We start from the raw sequence: 17,915 nt of genomic DNA, 5'->3' as shown, positions 1-17,915 counted from the left end.
AATTCGAATTTAAAAGTAGATGTTGGATTTCTCATTGCTTGAGTTTACTGTCATCTTATTGATCCATTCATAATTTATGCTTTCTTCAGAATATTGCCTCCTTTTGGGCATTTCAAAAGTGTTCACCTCAACACAGCGAAACTTTGTGTCTGCTACGCGCGAAGGAAACCATATCAAAACTGCAGCGCGCTAAGCGGTTGCCATAGGAATCATGTGGATGAAACAACATTAGTGAATCGGGACAACTCATGATCAGAATTGAGTTCATCGAAATGCATTATTTACATAGTTTAGCTAAGTAAATCTGATACAAATGATGTGTAGAATTATGTTTACAATATTTGTAAGTGTTATAATCCAGAAAAGGCCTGAAAACGTGCCAAATAATCATCTGGTTATTGATTAAAAGTTAGCTCAAGTGAGGGGCTCATTGACACCAAAACAATGTGGATTTTATAATCGATTAAAACATGTGAATACGTTAAAATATACCTTAAAACTACTGTAAATCATGAAGAAGACATTATTATTTATATGTTTTGAAATATTCGAATACCTAATTTGACACAGATGCGCTGACATAGAGCATTCATTTTTTTTCTCTATTATAGTGACTTTCAACACATTTCGGCTGGTTCGTCATTTTTACTTCCATTTTTGGAAGAATGTCAGGAGTGAGAATTGAACTCGTGAAATCTGCGTGAGAGGTATGTATGTTACCACTACGCCAGATCGTCTCCACCATTCAAAACAGTGGGCAAACCATGATCATATTTTCGACTGGACAAACCAAAATCATTTACCTTATAATCGAGTTCTAAATTGTACAGGGTCTCTCAAATTAAACGCTCACGCAACAAATTTTAATAACTTCTACAAAAGTGAACCGTTTTTTTCAACGAAAATAAAGCTTATTTTGAACAAAATTCTTCATGCACAACTCTAACATTACGATTTCAATACTGTTGAAAATCCGAGTTATTTCTTTTTCAAGTTTCTCCAAATTTTGTGGCTTATTAACATAGCAACGTTCCTTCACGTACCTGCAAAGGAAGCAATCGACGACGAGAAATGTTGAAATTCTTACCATGAGAGGACAAAGTTTCATTAAGGCTTCGGTAGCTCGAGTAATACGATTTCACTAAAAATACACATTCTTGTAAATTGTACATCTTGACACTAAAAACCATCCGAACAGACTGAAAGAGTAGCCGAATAGTATCGTCCCGAAGTGGGGAATGCAGTGTTACCATCGACGGAGCAAAACAATTTTTTTTATAGGGAGCTGTTCGATTTTTCTGCGTGAGCGTTTAATCTGAAAGACCCTGTATATAATTGAATCATGTATAATCGAGTCCGATATGTTTTTGTTTTTTTTTACTGTGAGCGACAATAAAATGTCATACATAGTACATTTGTATGTCCGGAACAAAATTTTTTTTCATCCGGAAGACTTGTAAGTCGCTGGATGTATTATTACTAAGATATTTTTCTAAGCATTATTTGTTCGAGCACGAGTTTATATGAACTTGCTCAATGAAAATAGTTTGATATCTTATCAAATGAGAATCGGTATATATTTCTGAGATTGAACAGGTAAATGGAATGTCCAAAGCTTAAAGATGCTTTGACGGAGCGAAATTTTTCCAAGTACAAATTAAGAGATTTGCTTAACAAGTTCACGCCGGCGCGTACCACCGATGACCTACACTAGACTGCCTCATCGTTATTGTGTCATTATGTCATGATTCGTAGCATGTAACAACAAACAAATACCACTGGGGGGGGGGAATGACTTCTGTAAGGTCATATTTGAACATACAAACACGGCAAACATTGCCTGGAATAGCTCTCGTCCGATAGAGTGAAGAGCATTAAGCGTAATCGTCAGTGAGTGAGGAGCATGAATTACAGGGCGTGGACGAGTTAAACAGAAACGGCCCTAATTGATCAATAAGATACAATATAGCAAGAGTATAGATAATGGTCGATTTCTATTGGTAGCTCTCCCCGAGCTTCGGCAACTTAGATGGGTGTACTACTATTTTTTAAAGTCTACCCTACCTTTAGTAAATAAGCAGGTGGCTTTTTATTGGATGAACTTTTCAGTGAAACATCGCTTTTTCGATGTTTTAGTGGCATTAACCCTTAGACGGTCATGAGTGCCGTACAGCACTCAAAAATTTTTCCGCTGGGGCCATGAGTGCAGCACTGCACACGCGAAATATTCCAATGTTTCAAACGTTTGGGCTACAGCATAAGTTTTACGTTGAAACTAATGTGTTTTTCGTTTTCTACTGAGCTCAATACATAGTAGGACACTTCGATCTCATAGTTTGGCATCACTGCTTGTATTATTTTACCATTTACAAGCCCGAACTGCTCCGAAAAGTTTTTATGTCTGGATTGTTTTAATAGATGTAAAATGGATTTTTTTTGAAATAATGTTATAGAAATGTAATTTCGAGAAAAATAAATTGTTTTATAATGATTTTTATCAATATTTTACTCGTTTACCTTGAGTTGGGGCCGCGTGTGCAGATCTACACACAGGTAGTTTGCACCCTTATATGGCAGATAAGGATGAAATTTTATGCTAGATGGGTTCCTGGCACCATCTAGTATAAGAATCAACCATGGGTTCAGGTTTTTACGAACTTTTTGCCCAAAACACCATGGCCGTCAAAGTGTTAAATTAATGAGGTCTTTTTTTTCGTAAATTACATTTCCAGGAGTGAACATCTGGATTTTCACGAAGAGAGAAAGAAGAACAGAAATGATACGATAATTGTACCATAAAAAGCTGGTCAAACCTGGAAAAATATAACACTTTACGGACTGCTCACGAGTTTTCTTGTGTTTCGCGTCCCATCTGCGTTCCTTCTTTACGGACTTGTGTGAAGTTGGCGGATAAATGTTTTTGTTACGTGCAAGTTTCTGTTCAACGTTTTGCTGGATTTCATGAATAATGAATTATTTTAGTTGAAATAAATCGATTGTTCATGAAGTAACATTTTTCACAATCATGTTCATTAGATAGAGAATTGAATCATCCATCTTTCCACATAATTTTTTTTCTTGATCTTGACAGAGAAAAGTTATAGACTGAAACGTGAGCATGGGTCAATATAGGAAAATATATAAAATTTTAAAAATCAAAAAAAGTTGTTCGAATAGAGTTATCAAACTTATTCGATAGAGAAATATTTTACATATCTTCCAGCCACAATTTTTTTAATCGAAAAAGGGTCTGAGAGAAATTATAGGCCAAAACCTATACAACTTGTATGGGGGAAATTGATTAATTTAAAGAAAATTTAAAAAAGTTATTTGAAAGGACCCAAAATACATTTTTGAGATAATACTCATTGAATAGAGAATATTTTAATTTTAATGCTTCCTATAGTAAAAACATTTTTGCAGCCATTGATGCAACAGGGGCCATGTGCAAGGATTATCTCTCTCGATGTCTAATTAAAGCCAATTAGCGAGTATTTTTAAAAAGTATAACGCTTGCGAAAAAAAAATGGACTTGGTTTTCGTAATTATTGATTGTATTTGTTTTTTTGTATAGTGTACATGGTCTCAAGACCAAGGTCGCTATATTTTTTTATATTTTTTGTTGAAAACTGAGGATTTTTTTACACAACATATCTCGAAATCAGAGAGGTGTTTTTTGTTCTCGAGTTTCATTTTCAAAAATAATAATGTTTTCAGTCTTCCTTCAATATTTCTATGCGATTAGACTAGATCTACAAACTAGAATCCAGTTTTTCCGAAAGTGTGATATTTTTTCAAGAAAGACTAGCTAATTGATTGATATATCGATCGTATGAATCGATTCAGTAGTTTAAAAGTAATATTTTTTTTGAAAAAAGGGAAAAATGATTTTTCGGACTATCGGCTCACTTTGAAATATCATAACTCAAGAACGAAAAACACCTCTGATTTTGAGATATGTTATGTAAAAAATCCTCAGCTTTCAAGAAAAAATATAAAAAATATATAGCGCCCTTGGTCCCGGAACCATGAAAACTATAAAAAACAAATACTATCAATAATAACGAAAATAAAATTCAAATTTTCTGCAACCGTAGTATTTTCCCAAAATTGAACACCTTTAATTTGATATATCAATCATCTAAATCGGCTCAGTAATTTAAAAGTTATTTTCGGGAAAAAATGAGAAAAAAAATATTTTTTAATACAGGTTCGGTTTGGCATGGAATGGTTGTATTTTGTTTAATTTTTTTCGCATGGAAATTACTGTTTGGGGGAAAAGTAGTCAGTGTTGGTTAACGACTGTTTGATTTAGTTCAGTTTACAAAAGCTGATACACCTTATTACATGCTGCTCTTGAAGGGGTTATCTTTGTAGCTTTGAGTCTGGAAAAATATGTTGCCTCAACCGAAACCAAGACTCAGTATTAGAAGCATTATGTGTTTCTCCCTAGATTTTTGTACTATGACAAAAATTCAATTACGACTTAAGGTGCGTAGGCTCTGCTTATAATGAAAACAAAAATTGGTAAATTGTAACACATTTTGAAATTATGTTGAACTAACGAGCTAGTTTAAACGAGATCATAGGCTTGATGTAAATTCTTCATACGCTTGTGGCATCAGGGCTTTGTCACTGCGAGTTGAACAGCATGCTGTTGTCGAACTGAAGTTAGAATCATTTCCACACTCTCGTTATTTCCCGGATCATCTTCATTCGATTTGTTTCCTCTACTCAGGAGAGACCTCAAGGGTAATCACACCCAGAAGTTCTTCAGTGATGGAATTAAAAAGTTAGATCCAAGTTGGGAGAATAATTTGATTTCTTTATATCACTTTTTCCCCTCTTCTAGTACTGTATTGTTTACTCTGTTACCCATCTTCTTCTTAGCTGGCACCAATGATCCCTAGAATAACTTGGCCGTCTCAACTTAGTATAATTTGCGTAATTATTCAATTAGTACTTAATTGAGGCTTCTATGCCACATATCACACCTTAATTGTATCATAAGTGGCATATTAGAGAATAAGTGTGTACTAGTGCAAATTGGAGGAATTGTTTGATGACGAAAATCAAATCCCGAACTAAATGGGAATAACTCCCATTCCGACATGTGTGACGCCAAACACTCGGTCATGAGAGTCATATTCTAAACCATTTTCATCTTCACCAAATAATCCTCATCTGGAAATGCGCAAAAAACACTCAGAGGTTAGAGCCATGCAAATTAATCTGTAACCCAGGATGAGGATAAACCAAACAAAAGAAATTTATGACAGTGCGTTCAGGGATTTACCTCTATGACTTATGGCTGAGCTTGTTCGTCGCCACTCTTTTTTTGATTGACAAGACTCAGAGCATTTCATGCGTGATCGTTCTCTACGTGAACGTAAAGCGAACGGTTGCAAATACAAGGGAACTTCACACGATATAACGTACACATTTTCAATGTGTAAACAATATTTTCGGAATAGGTACTGAGAGTTTCATGCCAATCTCACAGGTTCAACAAAGGTCCCTTGGTGGCCTGGATATAGGTTCCCGAATTTTTATTAGAGCATTGAAGACCCAATAAAAACAATCTAACTATGTATTGTGCATTCTAAATAAGATGATTATACAGGGGAACTACTATATAACGTAACCTCGATATAACTTACACAGGAATAATTTTTTGAGTGTACATTTTTGAAAGAACAATAAATTATCCGTATTTTGATACTATAGCTAAAGACTTCCATATGAAATTTGCATTTTTGCATTACATGCTCTGCAATATGGCTTGAACACTTGTGCTGAGGGGCTGTCCACATACCACGTGGATAGAAAAAACATGATTTTAGACACCCCCCTCCCCCTCCGTGGACAAGCGTGGACATTTCTTATACCCCTCCCCCTGTTGTCCACGTGGACATTCCTCCGGTTTTGAGGAAAAAATCAAGAAATTCTATTTTTTCGCTTAAATTTCATTTCAAGTTTGTTTCTTTTTTCTATTCCATATGTTTATTGATAAAAATTATAGCCTTACCAATGGTAACGATTTGTCTTGAAATCTTCGATGTTTTTCAACATTGTCCGGGAGCTCATTATTTTCTTCCGAATTCCATTCACGTTATCTCCATATCCATTTTAAAATACCCTTTGTGAGCTTATTCTCGAGTATTTTTATTAAAGCTGTTTGAGTTTTCAAAAAATCAGACAATGAAATCAACCACTTTGTTTGAAAACAGAATTTTCTCGTCTAAACATCAATGACTTTCGCTTTTACAGGTTCGGTAGTGCCTGATGACTATAATGAACCTAGTAAAAACAAAACATCTGCAGTATCATCGTGATCGATGATTCCGTTGACCTACAACCTTTAATTGTTAAATCATGCTAAATATTGTCCTGAAAAATTCATGCCGATTCTAAAGAGAAAACCAAAAGCATATTTTTGTAGGCATACATCTTTTCGATCATAGATGCACCGTTTTTTCCTGAATATTTCAGCATCATTCATGGAACTTGAGAATTCCATCCTCTTGGAACTTATGCTATACAGTAGATTGAAGTTCTTACAAGAATCTTAACAGTTAATAATCTGAAGATGCAATATCTGGCATGTAAGGCGGGTGAAGTTTTAGAAGTGCCCTAGAAGCATTCTGGATCGTTGATTTTCATACTTTCAGCTGCTAGCAGTACTTGTTGGAATTCATCGAAACTAGTTGCTTGGTAGAAGCTCATGATACAAATTTTCTTCCAGTCCTAACAGACCCAGTCATAACTTTCTTCAAGCGAAAATGATTGTAAATGATTTGCCCTTTACAATTCGCTACAAATATGTATTTTCGTCGCGTTTATGAAACGAATCGCAGATTGAGATAAGTCCCTTCAAATGTTTTTCGGTAAAATAAACCCTTATTCCTGAATCCGATCGGATTTGAAATAAGCACAATGTTGCGTTCTTTAAGAGGGTATTCTAGTCTAGAAATTTGATTATATTTCATTTTTTGATTATTATTTCATTTCATTATATTATATTTCATTATATTTCTCTAATTCAGACATTTAAGAATATACCATAGAATATACTGTTCGAAAATCTCATTATTTACCAAGTTATAGCCATTTTAGTGATGCGATATCTTATCTAGTACGGCCATAACAATTAACTTCAAACGCGTTTTTCTCGAAATATGTTTTTCAAACTGGCTTACACGATATCTCAAGTTCTACTTATCCGATCTATGTTTATATGAATACAATATGTATATATTTTTCTATCGCATAAACCTATAAAAAATCATAATTTCGTGACTTTACTATTTAAAAAAAATCAAGAAACTTAAAAAAAAGTTTTGAACAGTATTTTTTTCTTCAAATTTCCGCCATTTTATCAAAAAACACGTTTTTGACTTGTCCGAGGTTCATACGATAGTGGCATCTTTACTGATTCAGAATCTGTTCGATTTGTTTGTTTCAGAGAACCAGAAGTGCTGGAACCTTGTACGCCGTGGCACAACTTTTTTTTGAATCCCCTCACTCGATCAGCTTCTAATTATGAATATATATTTTTCCGTTCAATTTTTGTTTTATTGATATAACAAATAGTGATATAATGGATGGTAAAAATATTCTTTGTTTTACTTTTTCGGAGCTCGAACAAACGTCCGAAATTCGTGTCTCAATCCCCCTTAATCTGATCGAGTCAAATCCTATCGGATTGTACAAATATTGCAACCTTGAAATGCAGAATGCAAAAGTTTATTTCGTTCGGATTGCGATTTCTAAAATCCGATCGGGTTCCGTAATATGGGTTAATATGTAGTCCATGCATTGTTGCATATTTGCATGTTTTTCGTGATGTTTCGTTTCTTTGATTTCGGTGATTCGACATCTGTAGTAAATCTACTAATTCATGTGCATGAAATATTAATCTTTTCTTTTAATTAATCAGCAGTAGCAGCATGAACTTTCCTGACAACTCAAAAAAAGCGTATTACAAAAAATACCAGACATCAATGAAGAACAACATCATTGCAAGAAAAAGATCTCCAGAGATACGGCCCGTACACTCATGGAAGAATTTGTTTTTCGTTTCAATGTTTAGAAATCCTTGGGAGTTCTCGAAAACAAACCAAACAGTTTTGTCATCAAGAGCAAAAGCTGAATTCAACCCGCACTTAAGTCGTGATTTTTAATACTACAAAAAATCCAACATTTTTGTGTTATTGGGTGTCTTTAGCCTGGCGGATTTAATGGCCCTCTATTACCGATTGGAATAAATTGGATCCTAGTTCATGTGCGTTACCTTCAGAATATACATTTCAGGAGAGAGGTTCAGTCATATGAAAAAATATGGATGTTTGACCGAGCAGCACTCTCAGGCAGTTCAGTATTTTTATTGATGAATACTGAGTACTCAGGGCGGGCGTGAAGTTCAAAAAATCGTGTAAATACAAAACAGATCTCATTCAATTTTGACTTCTAACTTGAATGTTTTACTTTAAAAAATACTTAACGTTTCCACGTGGACAATATCAAAACCCCCTCCCCCCTCACCGTGGACAAGCGTGGACATTTTCGTAACCTCTACCCCCCCTAAAGTTGTCCACGTGGTATGTGGACAGCCCCTGAAGAATGCAAGCGGTATTTTTATCTATTTACCCTTCAGATAGAATCCAGAATCTCAGTTCATTTTATATCAGCGGTCGTAGTAGGCGTATCTCAAATATTTTGACAGAAAATTGTTTGGAAAATCTGTATTTTTGACGGTGAGAATTTCACGTTGATCCATTTCGTTTCGAAAAGATTGAGCAGAATGGATTCCGAGAGGAAAGTTTAATTTTGGAAACCTACATTAAAAATCCGGCTTGGTCAGGTCTCAAATCACGAAATCGCTGAAGGTGGCTAAATCGTTAGTGTATGATGTACTGAAACGTTTTCGTGAACGTGAAAGTGCCATAGTTGTCCTGATAGATCAGTGTGGCCAAAGTTTTCGTCACAAACAAGACACTGGACTCGAAAATGAATAGGAGAGAGTGCCCGCAGAAACGTCCGGTGATGTTTTGGCCAGATTTGCTAAGCTGCCACTACAGTTGAGGGGTGCTTCAGTGGTACCCCGTGACAATGGGATCGATTACATTGAAAAAGACCTGAATCCTCCCAATTGCCTCCAATTCCGCCCTATCGGAAAATCTTGGGAAATTGTGAAGCAGAATTGCGGGATTGTTGCCAAAGTCACTCAGGATGCTGCAGAAATTATTAGATCGTGGAGTAAAATGGCCGCTGAGGTTGACCAACAAATGATCCAAACTTTGATGATCCGAAGAAAAGTACAAAAATTCATCAAAACTGCAAAGCAATAATTTTTACAATTTTCTTTTTCTGAAAGAACAATAACTTATCTATATTTTGATATGAAAACATTTTTTGTGTTTTTGACTAATCCCGAGATACGACTAGTTTTATAATTCTAAATGATTCAAGTTTTAATCCACAGTATGAAGGGAAACATCATGAGAAAGATTGGTTTCATCTTCTAGTTGAACTTTTTCGTCATTATTTACTTACCTCACCCGAACAGCAACACAAAAAAAGTAATATAAGCTATGTTCCTGAGTATATGCTTCGGTATAACGTACAATTCGATACAACGTACAACGCTGTCAGTGAAATGTACGTTATATCGAAGTTCTCCTGTAATATCATAGGTAACAAATGATTATAATGCCGGATTAAATTAAGTGAGTACAATGCAAACAATGCCCGGTTATTTTTCGTACATTTTTTCTGAATTTATCAACTCTTGATAGCAATTCGATGATAAATCAAAATTAGGAGAGATTATTGATTAATTCGCAGTTAATGGATGATTTCTATAAGAAAAAAAGACTCATTGGTTTCGGAGTATCGCCGACAGAGTATCCAAAAACATGCCGAAAATTCTGAGGAATCAAAATATCCTAAATCAATACTAATGCATTTTAGCAATCGAATGCTTGCAATTTACTAACCTGTCAAACTGTTCACTAAACAATTCTAGAATAACTTTATTGTTTTCACCTTCTCAAGCCGTTAGACATTGCAAAACTCTGTGCCACTGTCAGAAATGTTGGTAATGAAAAATGGATAAAGGACACAGTTTAAATTCAAATTTATTGGAGAAAAATGCGTAGAATTTTGAAAAGCAAAATTCTACAAAAAGAGGAAGTTTGCAAAGTTTTCGTTTATTTGATTTGGTATATTGTGCTGTTTGCCCAATAAAGATGCCCATTACTTACTTAACCCTTTCCTGTACAACATCGAGTCTCACTCGTGAGTACTTGAATAACATAGGGCGCTAGAACGCTCAGTAGGCTAGTGAAATCACTTGATGTGTGACGTATTAAATAATACGGGAAGGGGTTGGAAACGCAATCTCCTATGGTCATTGTAATTCCACCAAACATTGATTCCGAAAATAACCAATCAAAAACATTGTGAATTGATATTCATCCATTGTACGAATTCCGCACAACAAATTCTAGATTCTGACGTCGTTTTGAGAAGAACCATTGAAAGAAGCTTAATAAAGACTTCTAAAGACAGTTGCCGAATGCACCGGGCAAACCAAAGCGGAATCAAATCGACTCTATCGTTTGAATTTATTAATCCAGTAATCGGACAAAAACCGTCTAATTTTTGTCACTGTACGGACCAATCCTTTAGAATCAGAATGGATAGAACTGGACGAACTATAACATTGAAATCAACCAAATGTAACCTCGGGATCCGAGCAAAGTCACTCTCACTCGGGGGCAGTAGAGAGGATGATTACAAGGATCTGATAGCAGAAGGCTACACATGAAGCGCATTCTACACGCCGGGTTGCCTCATAATGTACAAACAAAAACGGTTTCACTGGGTATTCATTAGACTGAGAAAAGAGTATGACTCATTTCGAGCAAACCTTCGCACAATCCCTCGTTAAAACGTACCACTTTCACTGTCGTTGTCATCTTCAGACGCAGTATCAAACCGGTAATCATCAACAGCCCGACCAGCAAGCAATTAACCGCGAATAATATCACCACGAATGCCACTCTAACACAAACGGGAGTCGCCAAAATACTCATTGCGCGTAATACTTATTGCCGTGGAACCCGTTTATCACCTCATAGAATCCACTAAACAGGTGTGTATGTACACTATTAACATGGAATGAAAACAAAACGTAATAATCCAGAAATTCCCGATTTTTAACACAAAACAGATACGAAACGGAGGCGGAAATCCCACTCACATACCGTCCGTATCGTTGCACTGAGGAATTTAAACTGTAAAGAAAACAGTGAAATATTTGAGAGACAGCTGGGAAAGACCAAATTTCGCTGCATCGTTTCCGTTCTCAGTGTAGTAGTGTCAGGCTTTTTGGGGCTCGAGTCTATTTGCGAATAGAGAACGACCTGCTTTTATGCACTTTTGAGACCGCTTCACTTGTGTAGGGCTCCGTTCCAAGCTTGTGGAAGAGCGAGGAATGGATAAAGGGAATGACGCCTACACACATTCATGCTTTTAGTAAGCAATTCGGGATGTGCAAAAATTGCAGTGTATTTGTTCTTTTGAAACAAATACACTGCTATTTGAGCTATTCTCAAAATTTGTAAAGGTCTTTCCTCTCCGCAAGAAATACCAGCGGAACGTAACATTACAGCACATAAGGTCAACGTTGTGAATGTTGCAATAAAAATCCCTTCAAATTTTCAATCAATCCCAAACCAGCTATAACGATCTATGTTTGTCTACCGTGTTTTCTTCTAACTTTCTAAACCAGCATGACCGTGATTGAGCTGACCCTGTGAAAATGATTGAGCTCAGCGGGCAGCTAGGGCGTTAGAGAACGAAAACAGCGAAAACAAACTTAAATTTGTTGGAGACATCTCCTCTGGCAGTGGCCTTATAGAACTTCAGGCCTGGGACCTGCCCAAAAACCATTTTCACGTCTGTTTCGTCATCTATCAGCGTTCCGCTCCTACTTTCGTTTCGTGCAATGAGAGCGAGCATTTAAAACAGGAAAAATTGGACGTGACGAAATAATGCATTTTCTTATCACTTGTTATTTGCATACACTTGGGAGAAGATTTTCGGTTCAGGCAGGAATTTGGGATCACAAACTATCCCGAGTTATCTATTCATAGTTAAATATTTTTTCTCTCGCGCTATGGTTCCGAGGTAAAAGGTTTGTGGAGATTGTTGATACTTTTACGACAAGTGTTTTTTTTCTTCTAGGAGGAATACAAGCGTTGCTAGACATAAGAGAGTAATTTGAACAATTGTCCCAAGGTACAGATGGTTTCGTTGCAGCTTGCGCCATAACAGGAGAATGATGAAAAGGAAACATGCCCAGCTGCAAAATTATATTTTACTTCCCACTTCGGGAGAATAATAGAATAAAAATTCCAATAGGAACCTCGGATAATAAAAAACGTTCTCAGTCACTTACCTGTCTAGTTACGGTGGCATCATCGAATTGGTTCGGTATTTTGTTCGGATTGGACTTGATGCACCGGATGAAGAAAGGATTCGCCTGAAATGTCATCAGTATCAAACGTCTGTTGTTCGGGGATTAATGAAACGAAAGAAATACCTGATTGAGCGTCTCCATGAGCGCGATCAGCGAATTCTGGAACTGCGCCGTCACGGTTAGAGGCTGCTTGCGAGTTTTGATGGCCGTCTGGTTGTTGGTAAGATTCTGTCCCGCGGAGAGGGTTTTTACCGACTGCAGATTCTTGAGGCCCTTCTTTGGTCGCTCCCGGGGACGAAACGATTTGTTTTTCCTTGGAAGGGAAATTGTTTTTTAATTATAAAAAAAAAATGATATGGCGCATAACTAGAAGATCAATCGGAGACTTTCGAAGACTCCGAAATTTATTATACTGTCTTGACAACTTAAGGTAATTAACATTTGAAGGACTTGACTAGTATTCATAAGCTTTTTTGAGTAGGAATATTCATCTATTATCCAAAAGATCGTTCGCTGGAATGAGCAATTTAATGCATTTCTGGAATGGTATATCGGATCACAATCAAATGTGAATCAACCGGTGGCCCTCTGGCGGGAAATTATAGCAGTTGTTTTGCATCCGTTGTATGAAAAACTTGCTCGCAAGTTTTCTGTTAGTAATTGTAGAGGTATTCGCTTTTTTAAACAATAAGATCGGAAAAATACGGAAAACTATCTCGCATACATTCTGTTAAAGACTTTCATTACATTAGTTTCGACCTTCATCAGAGCGGTTCATGGTGAAATTGTTTCCATCTTAATGATGCGTTAAGAGGAACTTTCCAGAAATAACGCAAAAAATTCTCTCATAGAAAAGGGGCAATTCATAATCCTTGGAAAACCAAGAAAAGCTACGACAAGCCAAAGAGGTACTGAACAAGCAACAACAAAGTCCTTTAAAGGTTAATACTGGTGCCAACATACACGATCGAGAGTGTTACTTGCCAGGGGACAGTTCCGCTTATATATTATAATGAATTGTTCAATCATACATTTATTACAGAATCATCATGCACGCAAGCTTAATATCGGAAGCAACCATGATTGAAAGGAGTTCTATGAATACACACAGAGAAGCTCACTGGAGGCAGGAAACACCAATAATGTGTGAACAGAAAAAAACCGCAAACGCAAATTTTCATGAGTGATTCATGGAAGTGTCGGTATGGTGAGTTTGTTGAAATACCTTTTGAACCTAGGCAAGATGCGGAGAATAACAAAAAAAAAGAAGAAAACAAAAAGTATCTTACATAACAATCTGCGAAGCGCGTGCCATTACATCTTGGGTCGAGCGCTCGAAGCGATTCCGCGCCGCTTGCGAGGAATTGTAGCTGGCTGAGTCCAGCTTACCGCCAATATTACCCAAACTGCCACCAGCGTTCGTCGCTGTCGTTTGCTTGCCACTACTACTAGCGTTACTACTTTGATGGCCAGAAGTCGAAGAGGAATCGGGGCTTGGTGGTTGTTGCTGCTGCTGGTGCAGCTGATGTGGCTGTTGCTGCTGTTGGCATTCGTAGCTAATCTTACCATCGGGAAAGTTTTTGTTGTTGAACGCATAGCTGGACCAGGATCGGCGAGGTGTTCCTGAAGCGTAGTCCCGGTTGTTGAAAGCTTGGGTCGTTCCGGGACCCACAGATTGGCGATAACTAATTCCACCGGCATTTCCACTGCTGTTGTTCGAAGTGATATCGTGCATGGCATTACTAATTCGCTTACTATCGTTGAGGGTTGGATTAAGGCGGACACGTGGCACGCGAGTTTTTTTTTGTTTAACCAAGTGGCGCAAGCAGGCAGCAGCAGATGTCAATTTCAGTGCCATGTGTGACAGATTGGAGTGCGTGTATGATTTTTGGTGATGATGGTGCGAATGTAATATTTCGTTGATTGTGGGTGGTGTCGGTGGTGTTGGTGATAAGGTGATAGGTTGGAGAAAAGAAAACAAAACGAAACACATAAAGTAAGATAGTGAACAATGAATGTGGTATAGGCAAAGAGTAAGTTCACGCAAAACACGCACACAGTATACAGGCTTGAGAGAGAGTTATACAGATCAGCTACACTAAGGTAGCACAAACAAGACCAAATTGAGAAGTGTTTCAGGTTAAATACATCACATACACACAGGAAACACATGTATAATACTGAGATAAAAAGAATATTTGCGATTTTTTAATTCGAGTGAAGGGTACTATTTTTTTTTGTTAATAAGAAAAAGTATAATTCTGCAATTTCAACTTGGTTTTGTAAGAGCACTTAATATTAGGTACGCAGTTTTCCTGTTTTCATGCATGCTATAAGTTATACAGTAATCGTTCGTAAACGGGTCCTGGTTTAACTGGTCTGCTGTTTAACTTGACGAACGTTAACTGGTCCTTGGACCAGTTAAAAAGCAGAATTACGTAAACAATCGACGCCATATTCAAATGGAAGATTTGCTGGGAGGGGCATTCGAATGTAATTTGAAATGTTATGAAAATTGACATTATTTTCGCATGACAAAAACATTGATTAAACTACAGAAAAATAATTTTCTCAAATTATATTTCATACCTGTTGTCGCACTCAATGCGAAACTTCCATTGGAATCCTTTTGTTTATCCAATTATATGAACAATGCGAATCAAACAATTCATTGAAGTTTCCCTCGATTTTATTTGACGTTTAACATGCCGGACCAGTTAAAACGCGAATGTCGATAAGTGGTCTTCCCTTTTCGCCCAGTTAGTGAATGTTTACTGTACATGTAGTCGACATACACGAGTGGGGTTAAAAGTTCCCAGTCTGACCAAGAGGTGGCGTCAGTAGGTCTATGTTTGGGTTTGTATTTGTAGTACTTTATCTTACTAAGTTTCATATAAATTTCCAAATCAATCAGAATACAGTATACACTTAAGTGTCTAATGAACAAGACATCTTGGTTACTTGGTTGTTTAGGAAAAAAAATAAAAAGTGTGCGATTAATTGATGATACTTCTGTTTGATTGTCCTAACACCATTGCAGGCTAAAGAAGAACTGGTTCACATTTAAAGACCCTTCTAAATCATATTATAAACATACTTCTGAATGATATAGTTAAATAGTGGAATTCTGGTTTTGAAGAAAGTCGTACGAGCACATCCGACGCATCACGCACATGACACCACGTTAAGATCATAATACTCGAAATGATTGAAAAATAAACTAAAATAATGATCCGCAGTAACTAGAAAGCTCTGTGTTAGGCAGTGGTGTCAAGTAGGGGGCGCGTACAAAATTTGGGAGGTGCAGAATGATAAAAAAAATAATTTTATGGCACTATTGAAGCTTTACAACTTTATTGCGATCCAAGGTAGTATATGAACAGAGTTGGTATTTGGTTTTGTGAAATGTTTGGATTCAATTCATAACTTGAACCCTGTTACTTGAATTCTCGCGTGACTTTTGAAAAGAGCCTATCTACATTGATCGATTCTCTTCATCGACATCCTCTTCCGTTAATGACTCGGCGATAAAAGCATTTCATGATGTGTTCGAAGATCAAGAGTGTAGAAGAGAACCTGTGGCAATACTGGTGCCACATCTGTCTGCTAGGCCGTGGTTCTCGAGAGAGAAAGTTAGTGAAGAGAATCGGTCAATGCAGATAGGTCGTTTTCGAAAGTTACGCGAGAATTGGATTATTGGCCATGTTCATTCCGGGCTTTCGTATTACGTTTAGGCCAATCTGTCAAAATTTCGTTTTAAAACTTAGTGATATAATCTTAATCCAGAAAATTTTTCCTATTTTTCTCTCCACTATGGGCAGAAACAAATACAACAAAATAAAGAAGGCTCAAATCGGAGCATGCCTTCTGTGGGTTTTGCACTTAGCAAAACATTTCGCCATCCATTTTTATTTATATAGATAGATAGATAGAAAATATAGGAAGTGCGTTATTTCCTCTAAAAATCCGTTCCCACTTTCGAACAAAGATCAATTTCGATAGCGCAAACATCGAATGAACTAACAACTTATCATGATGCAATTTTTGAGCATATGGGAATTCAATTTTCCGAATTTTCTGATTTTCATTCAGAGTTTTTCGAAAAAAAAATCGGTTCCAGTGGTTCCCAAGGAGATGAAACCAGTCAATACTCCAGAAATAAAGCCAATTGAGTAATACTGGTCAATTGAATTTAATCTCAAGCGGAAATGAAGTCTGCCAACCAAACAAGTAGATGCATGGCTTCTTCCATGGCTAACTGTCGTAAAGCTGTCAATGTATTGTTGTAAGCTAAATGATAAGTAATGCTCCTGAATAAAACTAACCACATGATCCTATGTTGGATAGTGTTTTTTGGACTTTAAAAAAATTTCTCTTTTTACATCGAACACTGGAATGTTTTGACAGCAGTTTGATCTAAAATGTTTCCTCTTTCAGTGCTGAAAAGTTCGTCACAGTTAATTTTGTTTCACAGAAGTTATACTTGATAGAAGTCGAAAATTAATTTTGGACGCCCACTTCGAAAATTCGACGTAGTCAAGTTACAAAATCACGAAGTCGTTGAAATTGACTGAATCGATCATTTGCAGCATTCTCAAACATTTCCATGAGCGGCATACTATCGATCGGCAGGGTCATGACGAGCGTCGTAGTGGAACTAAGAACCGGAAGCTGCATTTTAAAGTATTGGAAACGAATAGGGCAAAACCAGGGCTGTCGGATTATGATATTGCCAAGAAATTCAATGCCAGCACGCAACGATGAGCAACTTCCCGGACAAAAAGTCTATAAAGCCACTGGTCGAGGTGATGTCCTGAGTAAATTCAAATTCGTTTCCTATGGATCGCAAAATGTACAAGCAGGAGAGCCTTTAAAAATGTATTCTTCCGTACATTAAATCCCACAATGGACCTGTAAAGTTTTGGTCTGATTCGGCTAGCTACCACCACAGTGGAGAGATACTACAGTGACATCGAGACAACGGGTTGGACTCGTTCGAAAGGATCAGCAATCCACCCAACTGCCTTGAATTCCGCCCAAACGAGAAATATTGGGCAGTTGGCAAACAGAAGGTGAAGGATAGTGGGAATGTGACTCGGGATGACAATTGTTTTTTCTAATGTACAATAAAGGACCTTCATTTGAAGTACTCAACATTTTTATGTCATGACCATGGAGATAGATTGGTTTTTTAGCGTCCAGATATTAAATGACTCAAGCTTTAATCTAGCTTAAATCTCATCACGCGACGATCGAAGGTATCTCTGGATAACTAAAGAAGGTATTCCTCTAGATTTGAGGTCCAGAGATTTATTCCATTACATATCCTGACTATTGATACAATAACCATATCTATGATAAAGTATTTTGTATATGTTGTGGACATTTGGATATGGTGAATTATTTAAAGTAAGATGACCTTCACCGC

At 36.9% G+C, this 17,915-nt stretch overlaps 1 protein-coding gene across 6 annotated transcripts in view; it reads right to left on the bottom strand.

The window, feature by feature from the left end:
* LOC129780142 (unconventional myosin-IXa-like) overlaps nucleotides 1-17,915 on the bottom strand; it is a 170,626-nt gene that overhangs the window by 29,368 nt on the left and 123,343 nt on the right. For 3 of the 6 annotated variants that reach the window (XM_055788123.1, XM_055788122.1, XM_055788124.1), the window contains 3 exons: nucleotides 13,777-14,241; nucleotides 12,611-12,800; nucleotides 12,467-12,550 (listed from right to left, as the gene is read on the bottom strand). In XM_055788123.1, the coding sequence (XP_055644098.1) occupies nucleotides 12,467-12,550; nucleotides 12,611-12,800; nucleotides 13,777-14,241 (739 nt within the window). The remainder of the gene's footprint in view (nucleotides 1-12,466; nucleotides 12,551-12,610; nucleotides 12,801-13,776; nucleotides 14,242-17,915) is intronic. The other 3 variants (XM_055788126.1, XM_055788127.1, XM_055788125.1) reach the window with 2 other exon arrangements.

This window comes from Toxorhynchites rutilus, chromosome 3, assembly GCF_029784135.1.
Source record: "Toxorhynchites rutilus septentrionalis strain SRP chromosome 3, ASM2978413v1, whole genome shotgun sequence".
Classification (NCBI taxonomy): domain Eukaryota; kingdom Metazoa; phylum Arthropoda; class Insecta; order Diptera; family Culicidae; genus Toxorhynchites; species Toxorhynchites rutilus.
Note: the sequence above shows the minus strand (reverse complement) of the source record. Positions and strands in the feature narration are given on the sequence as shown.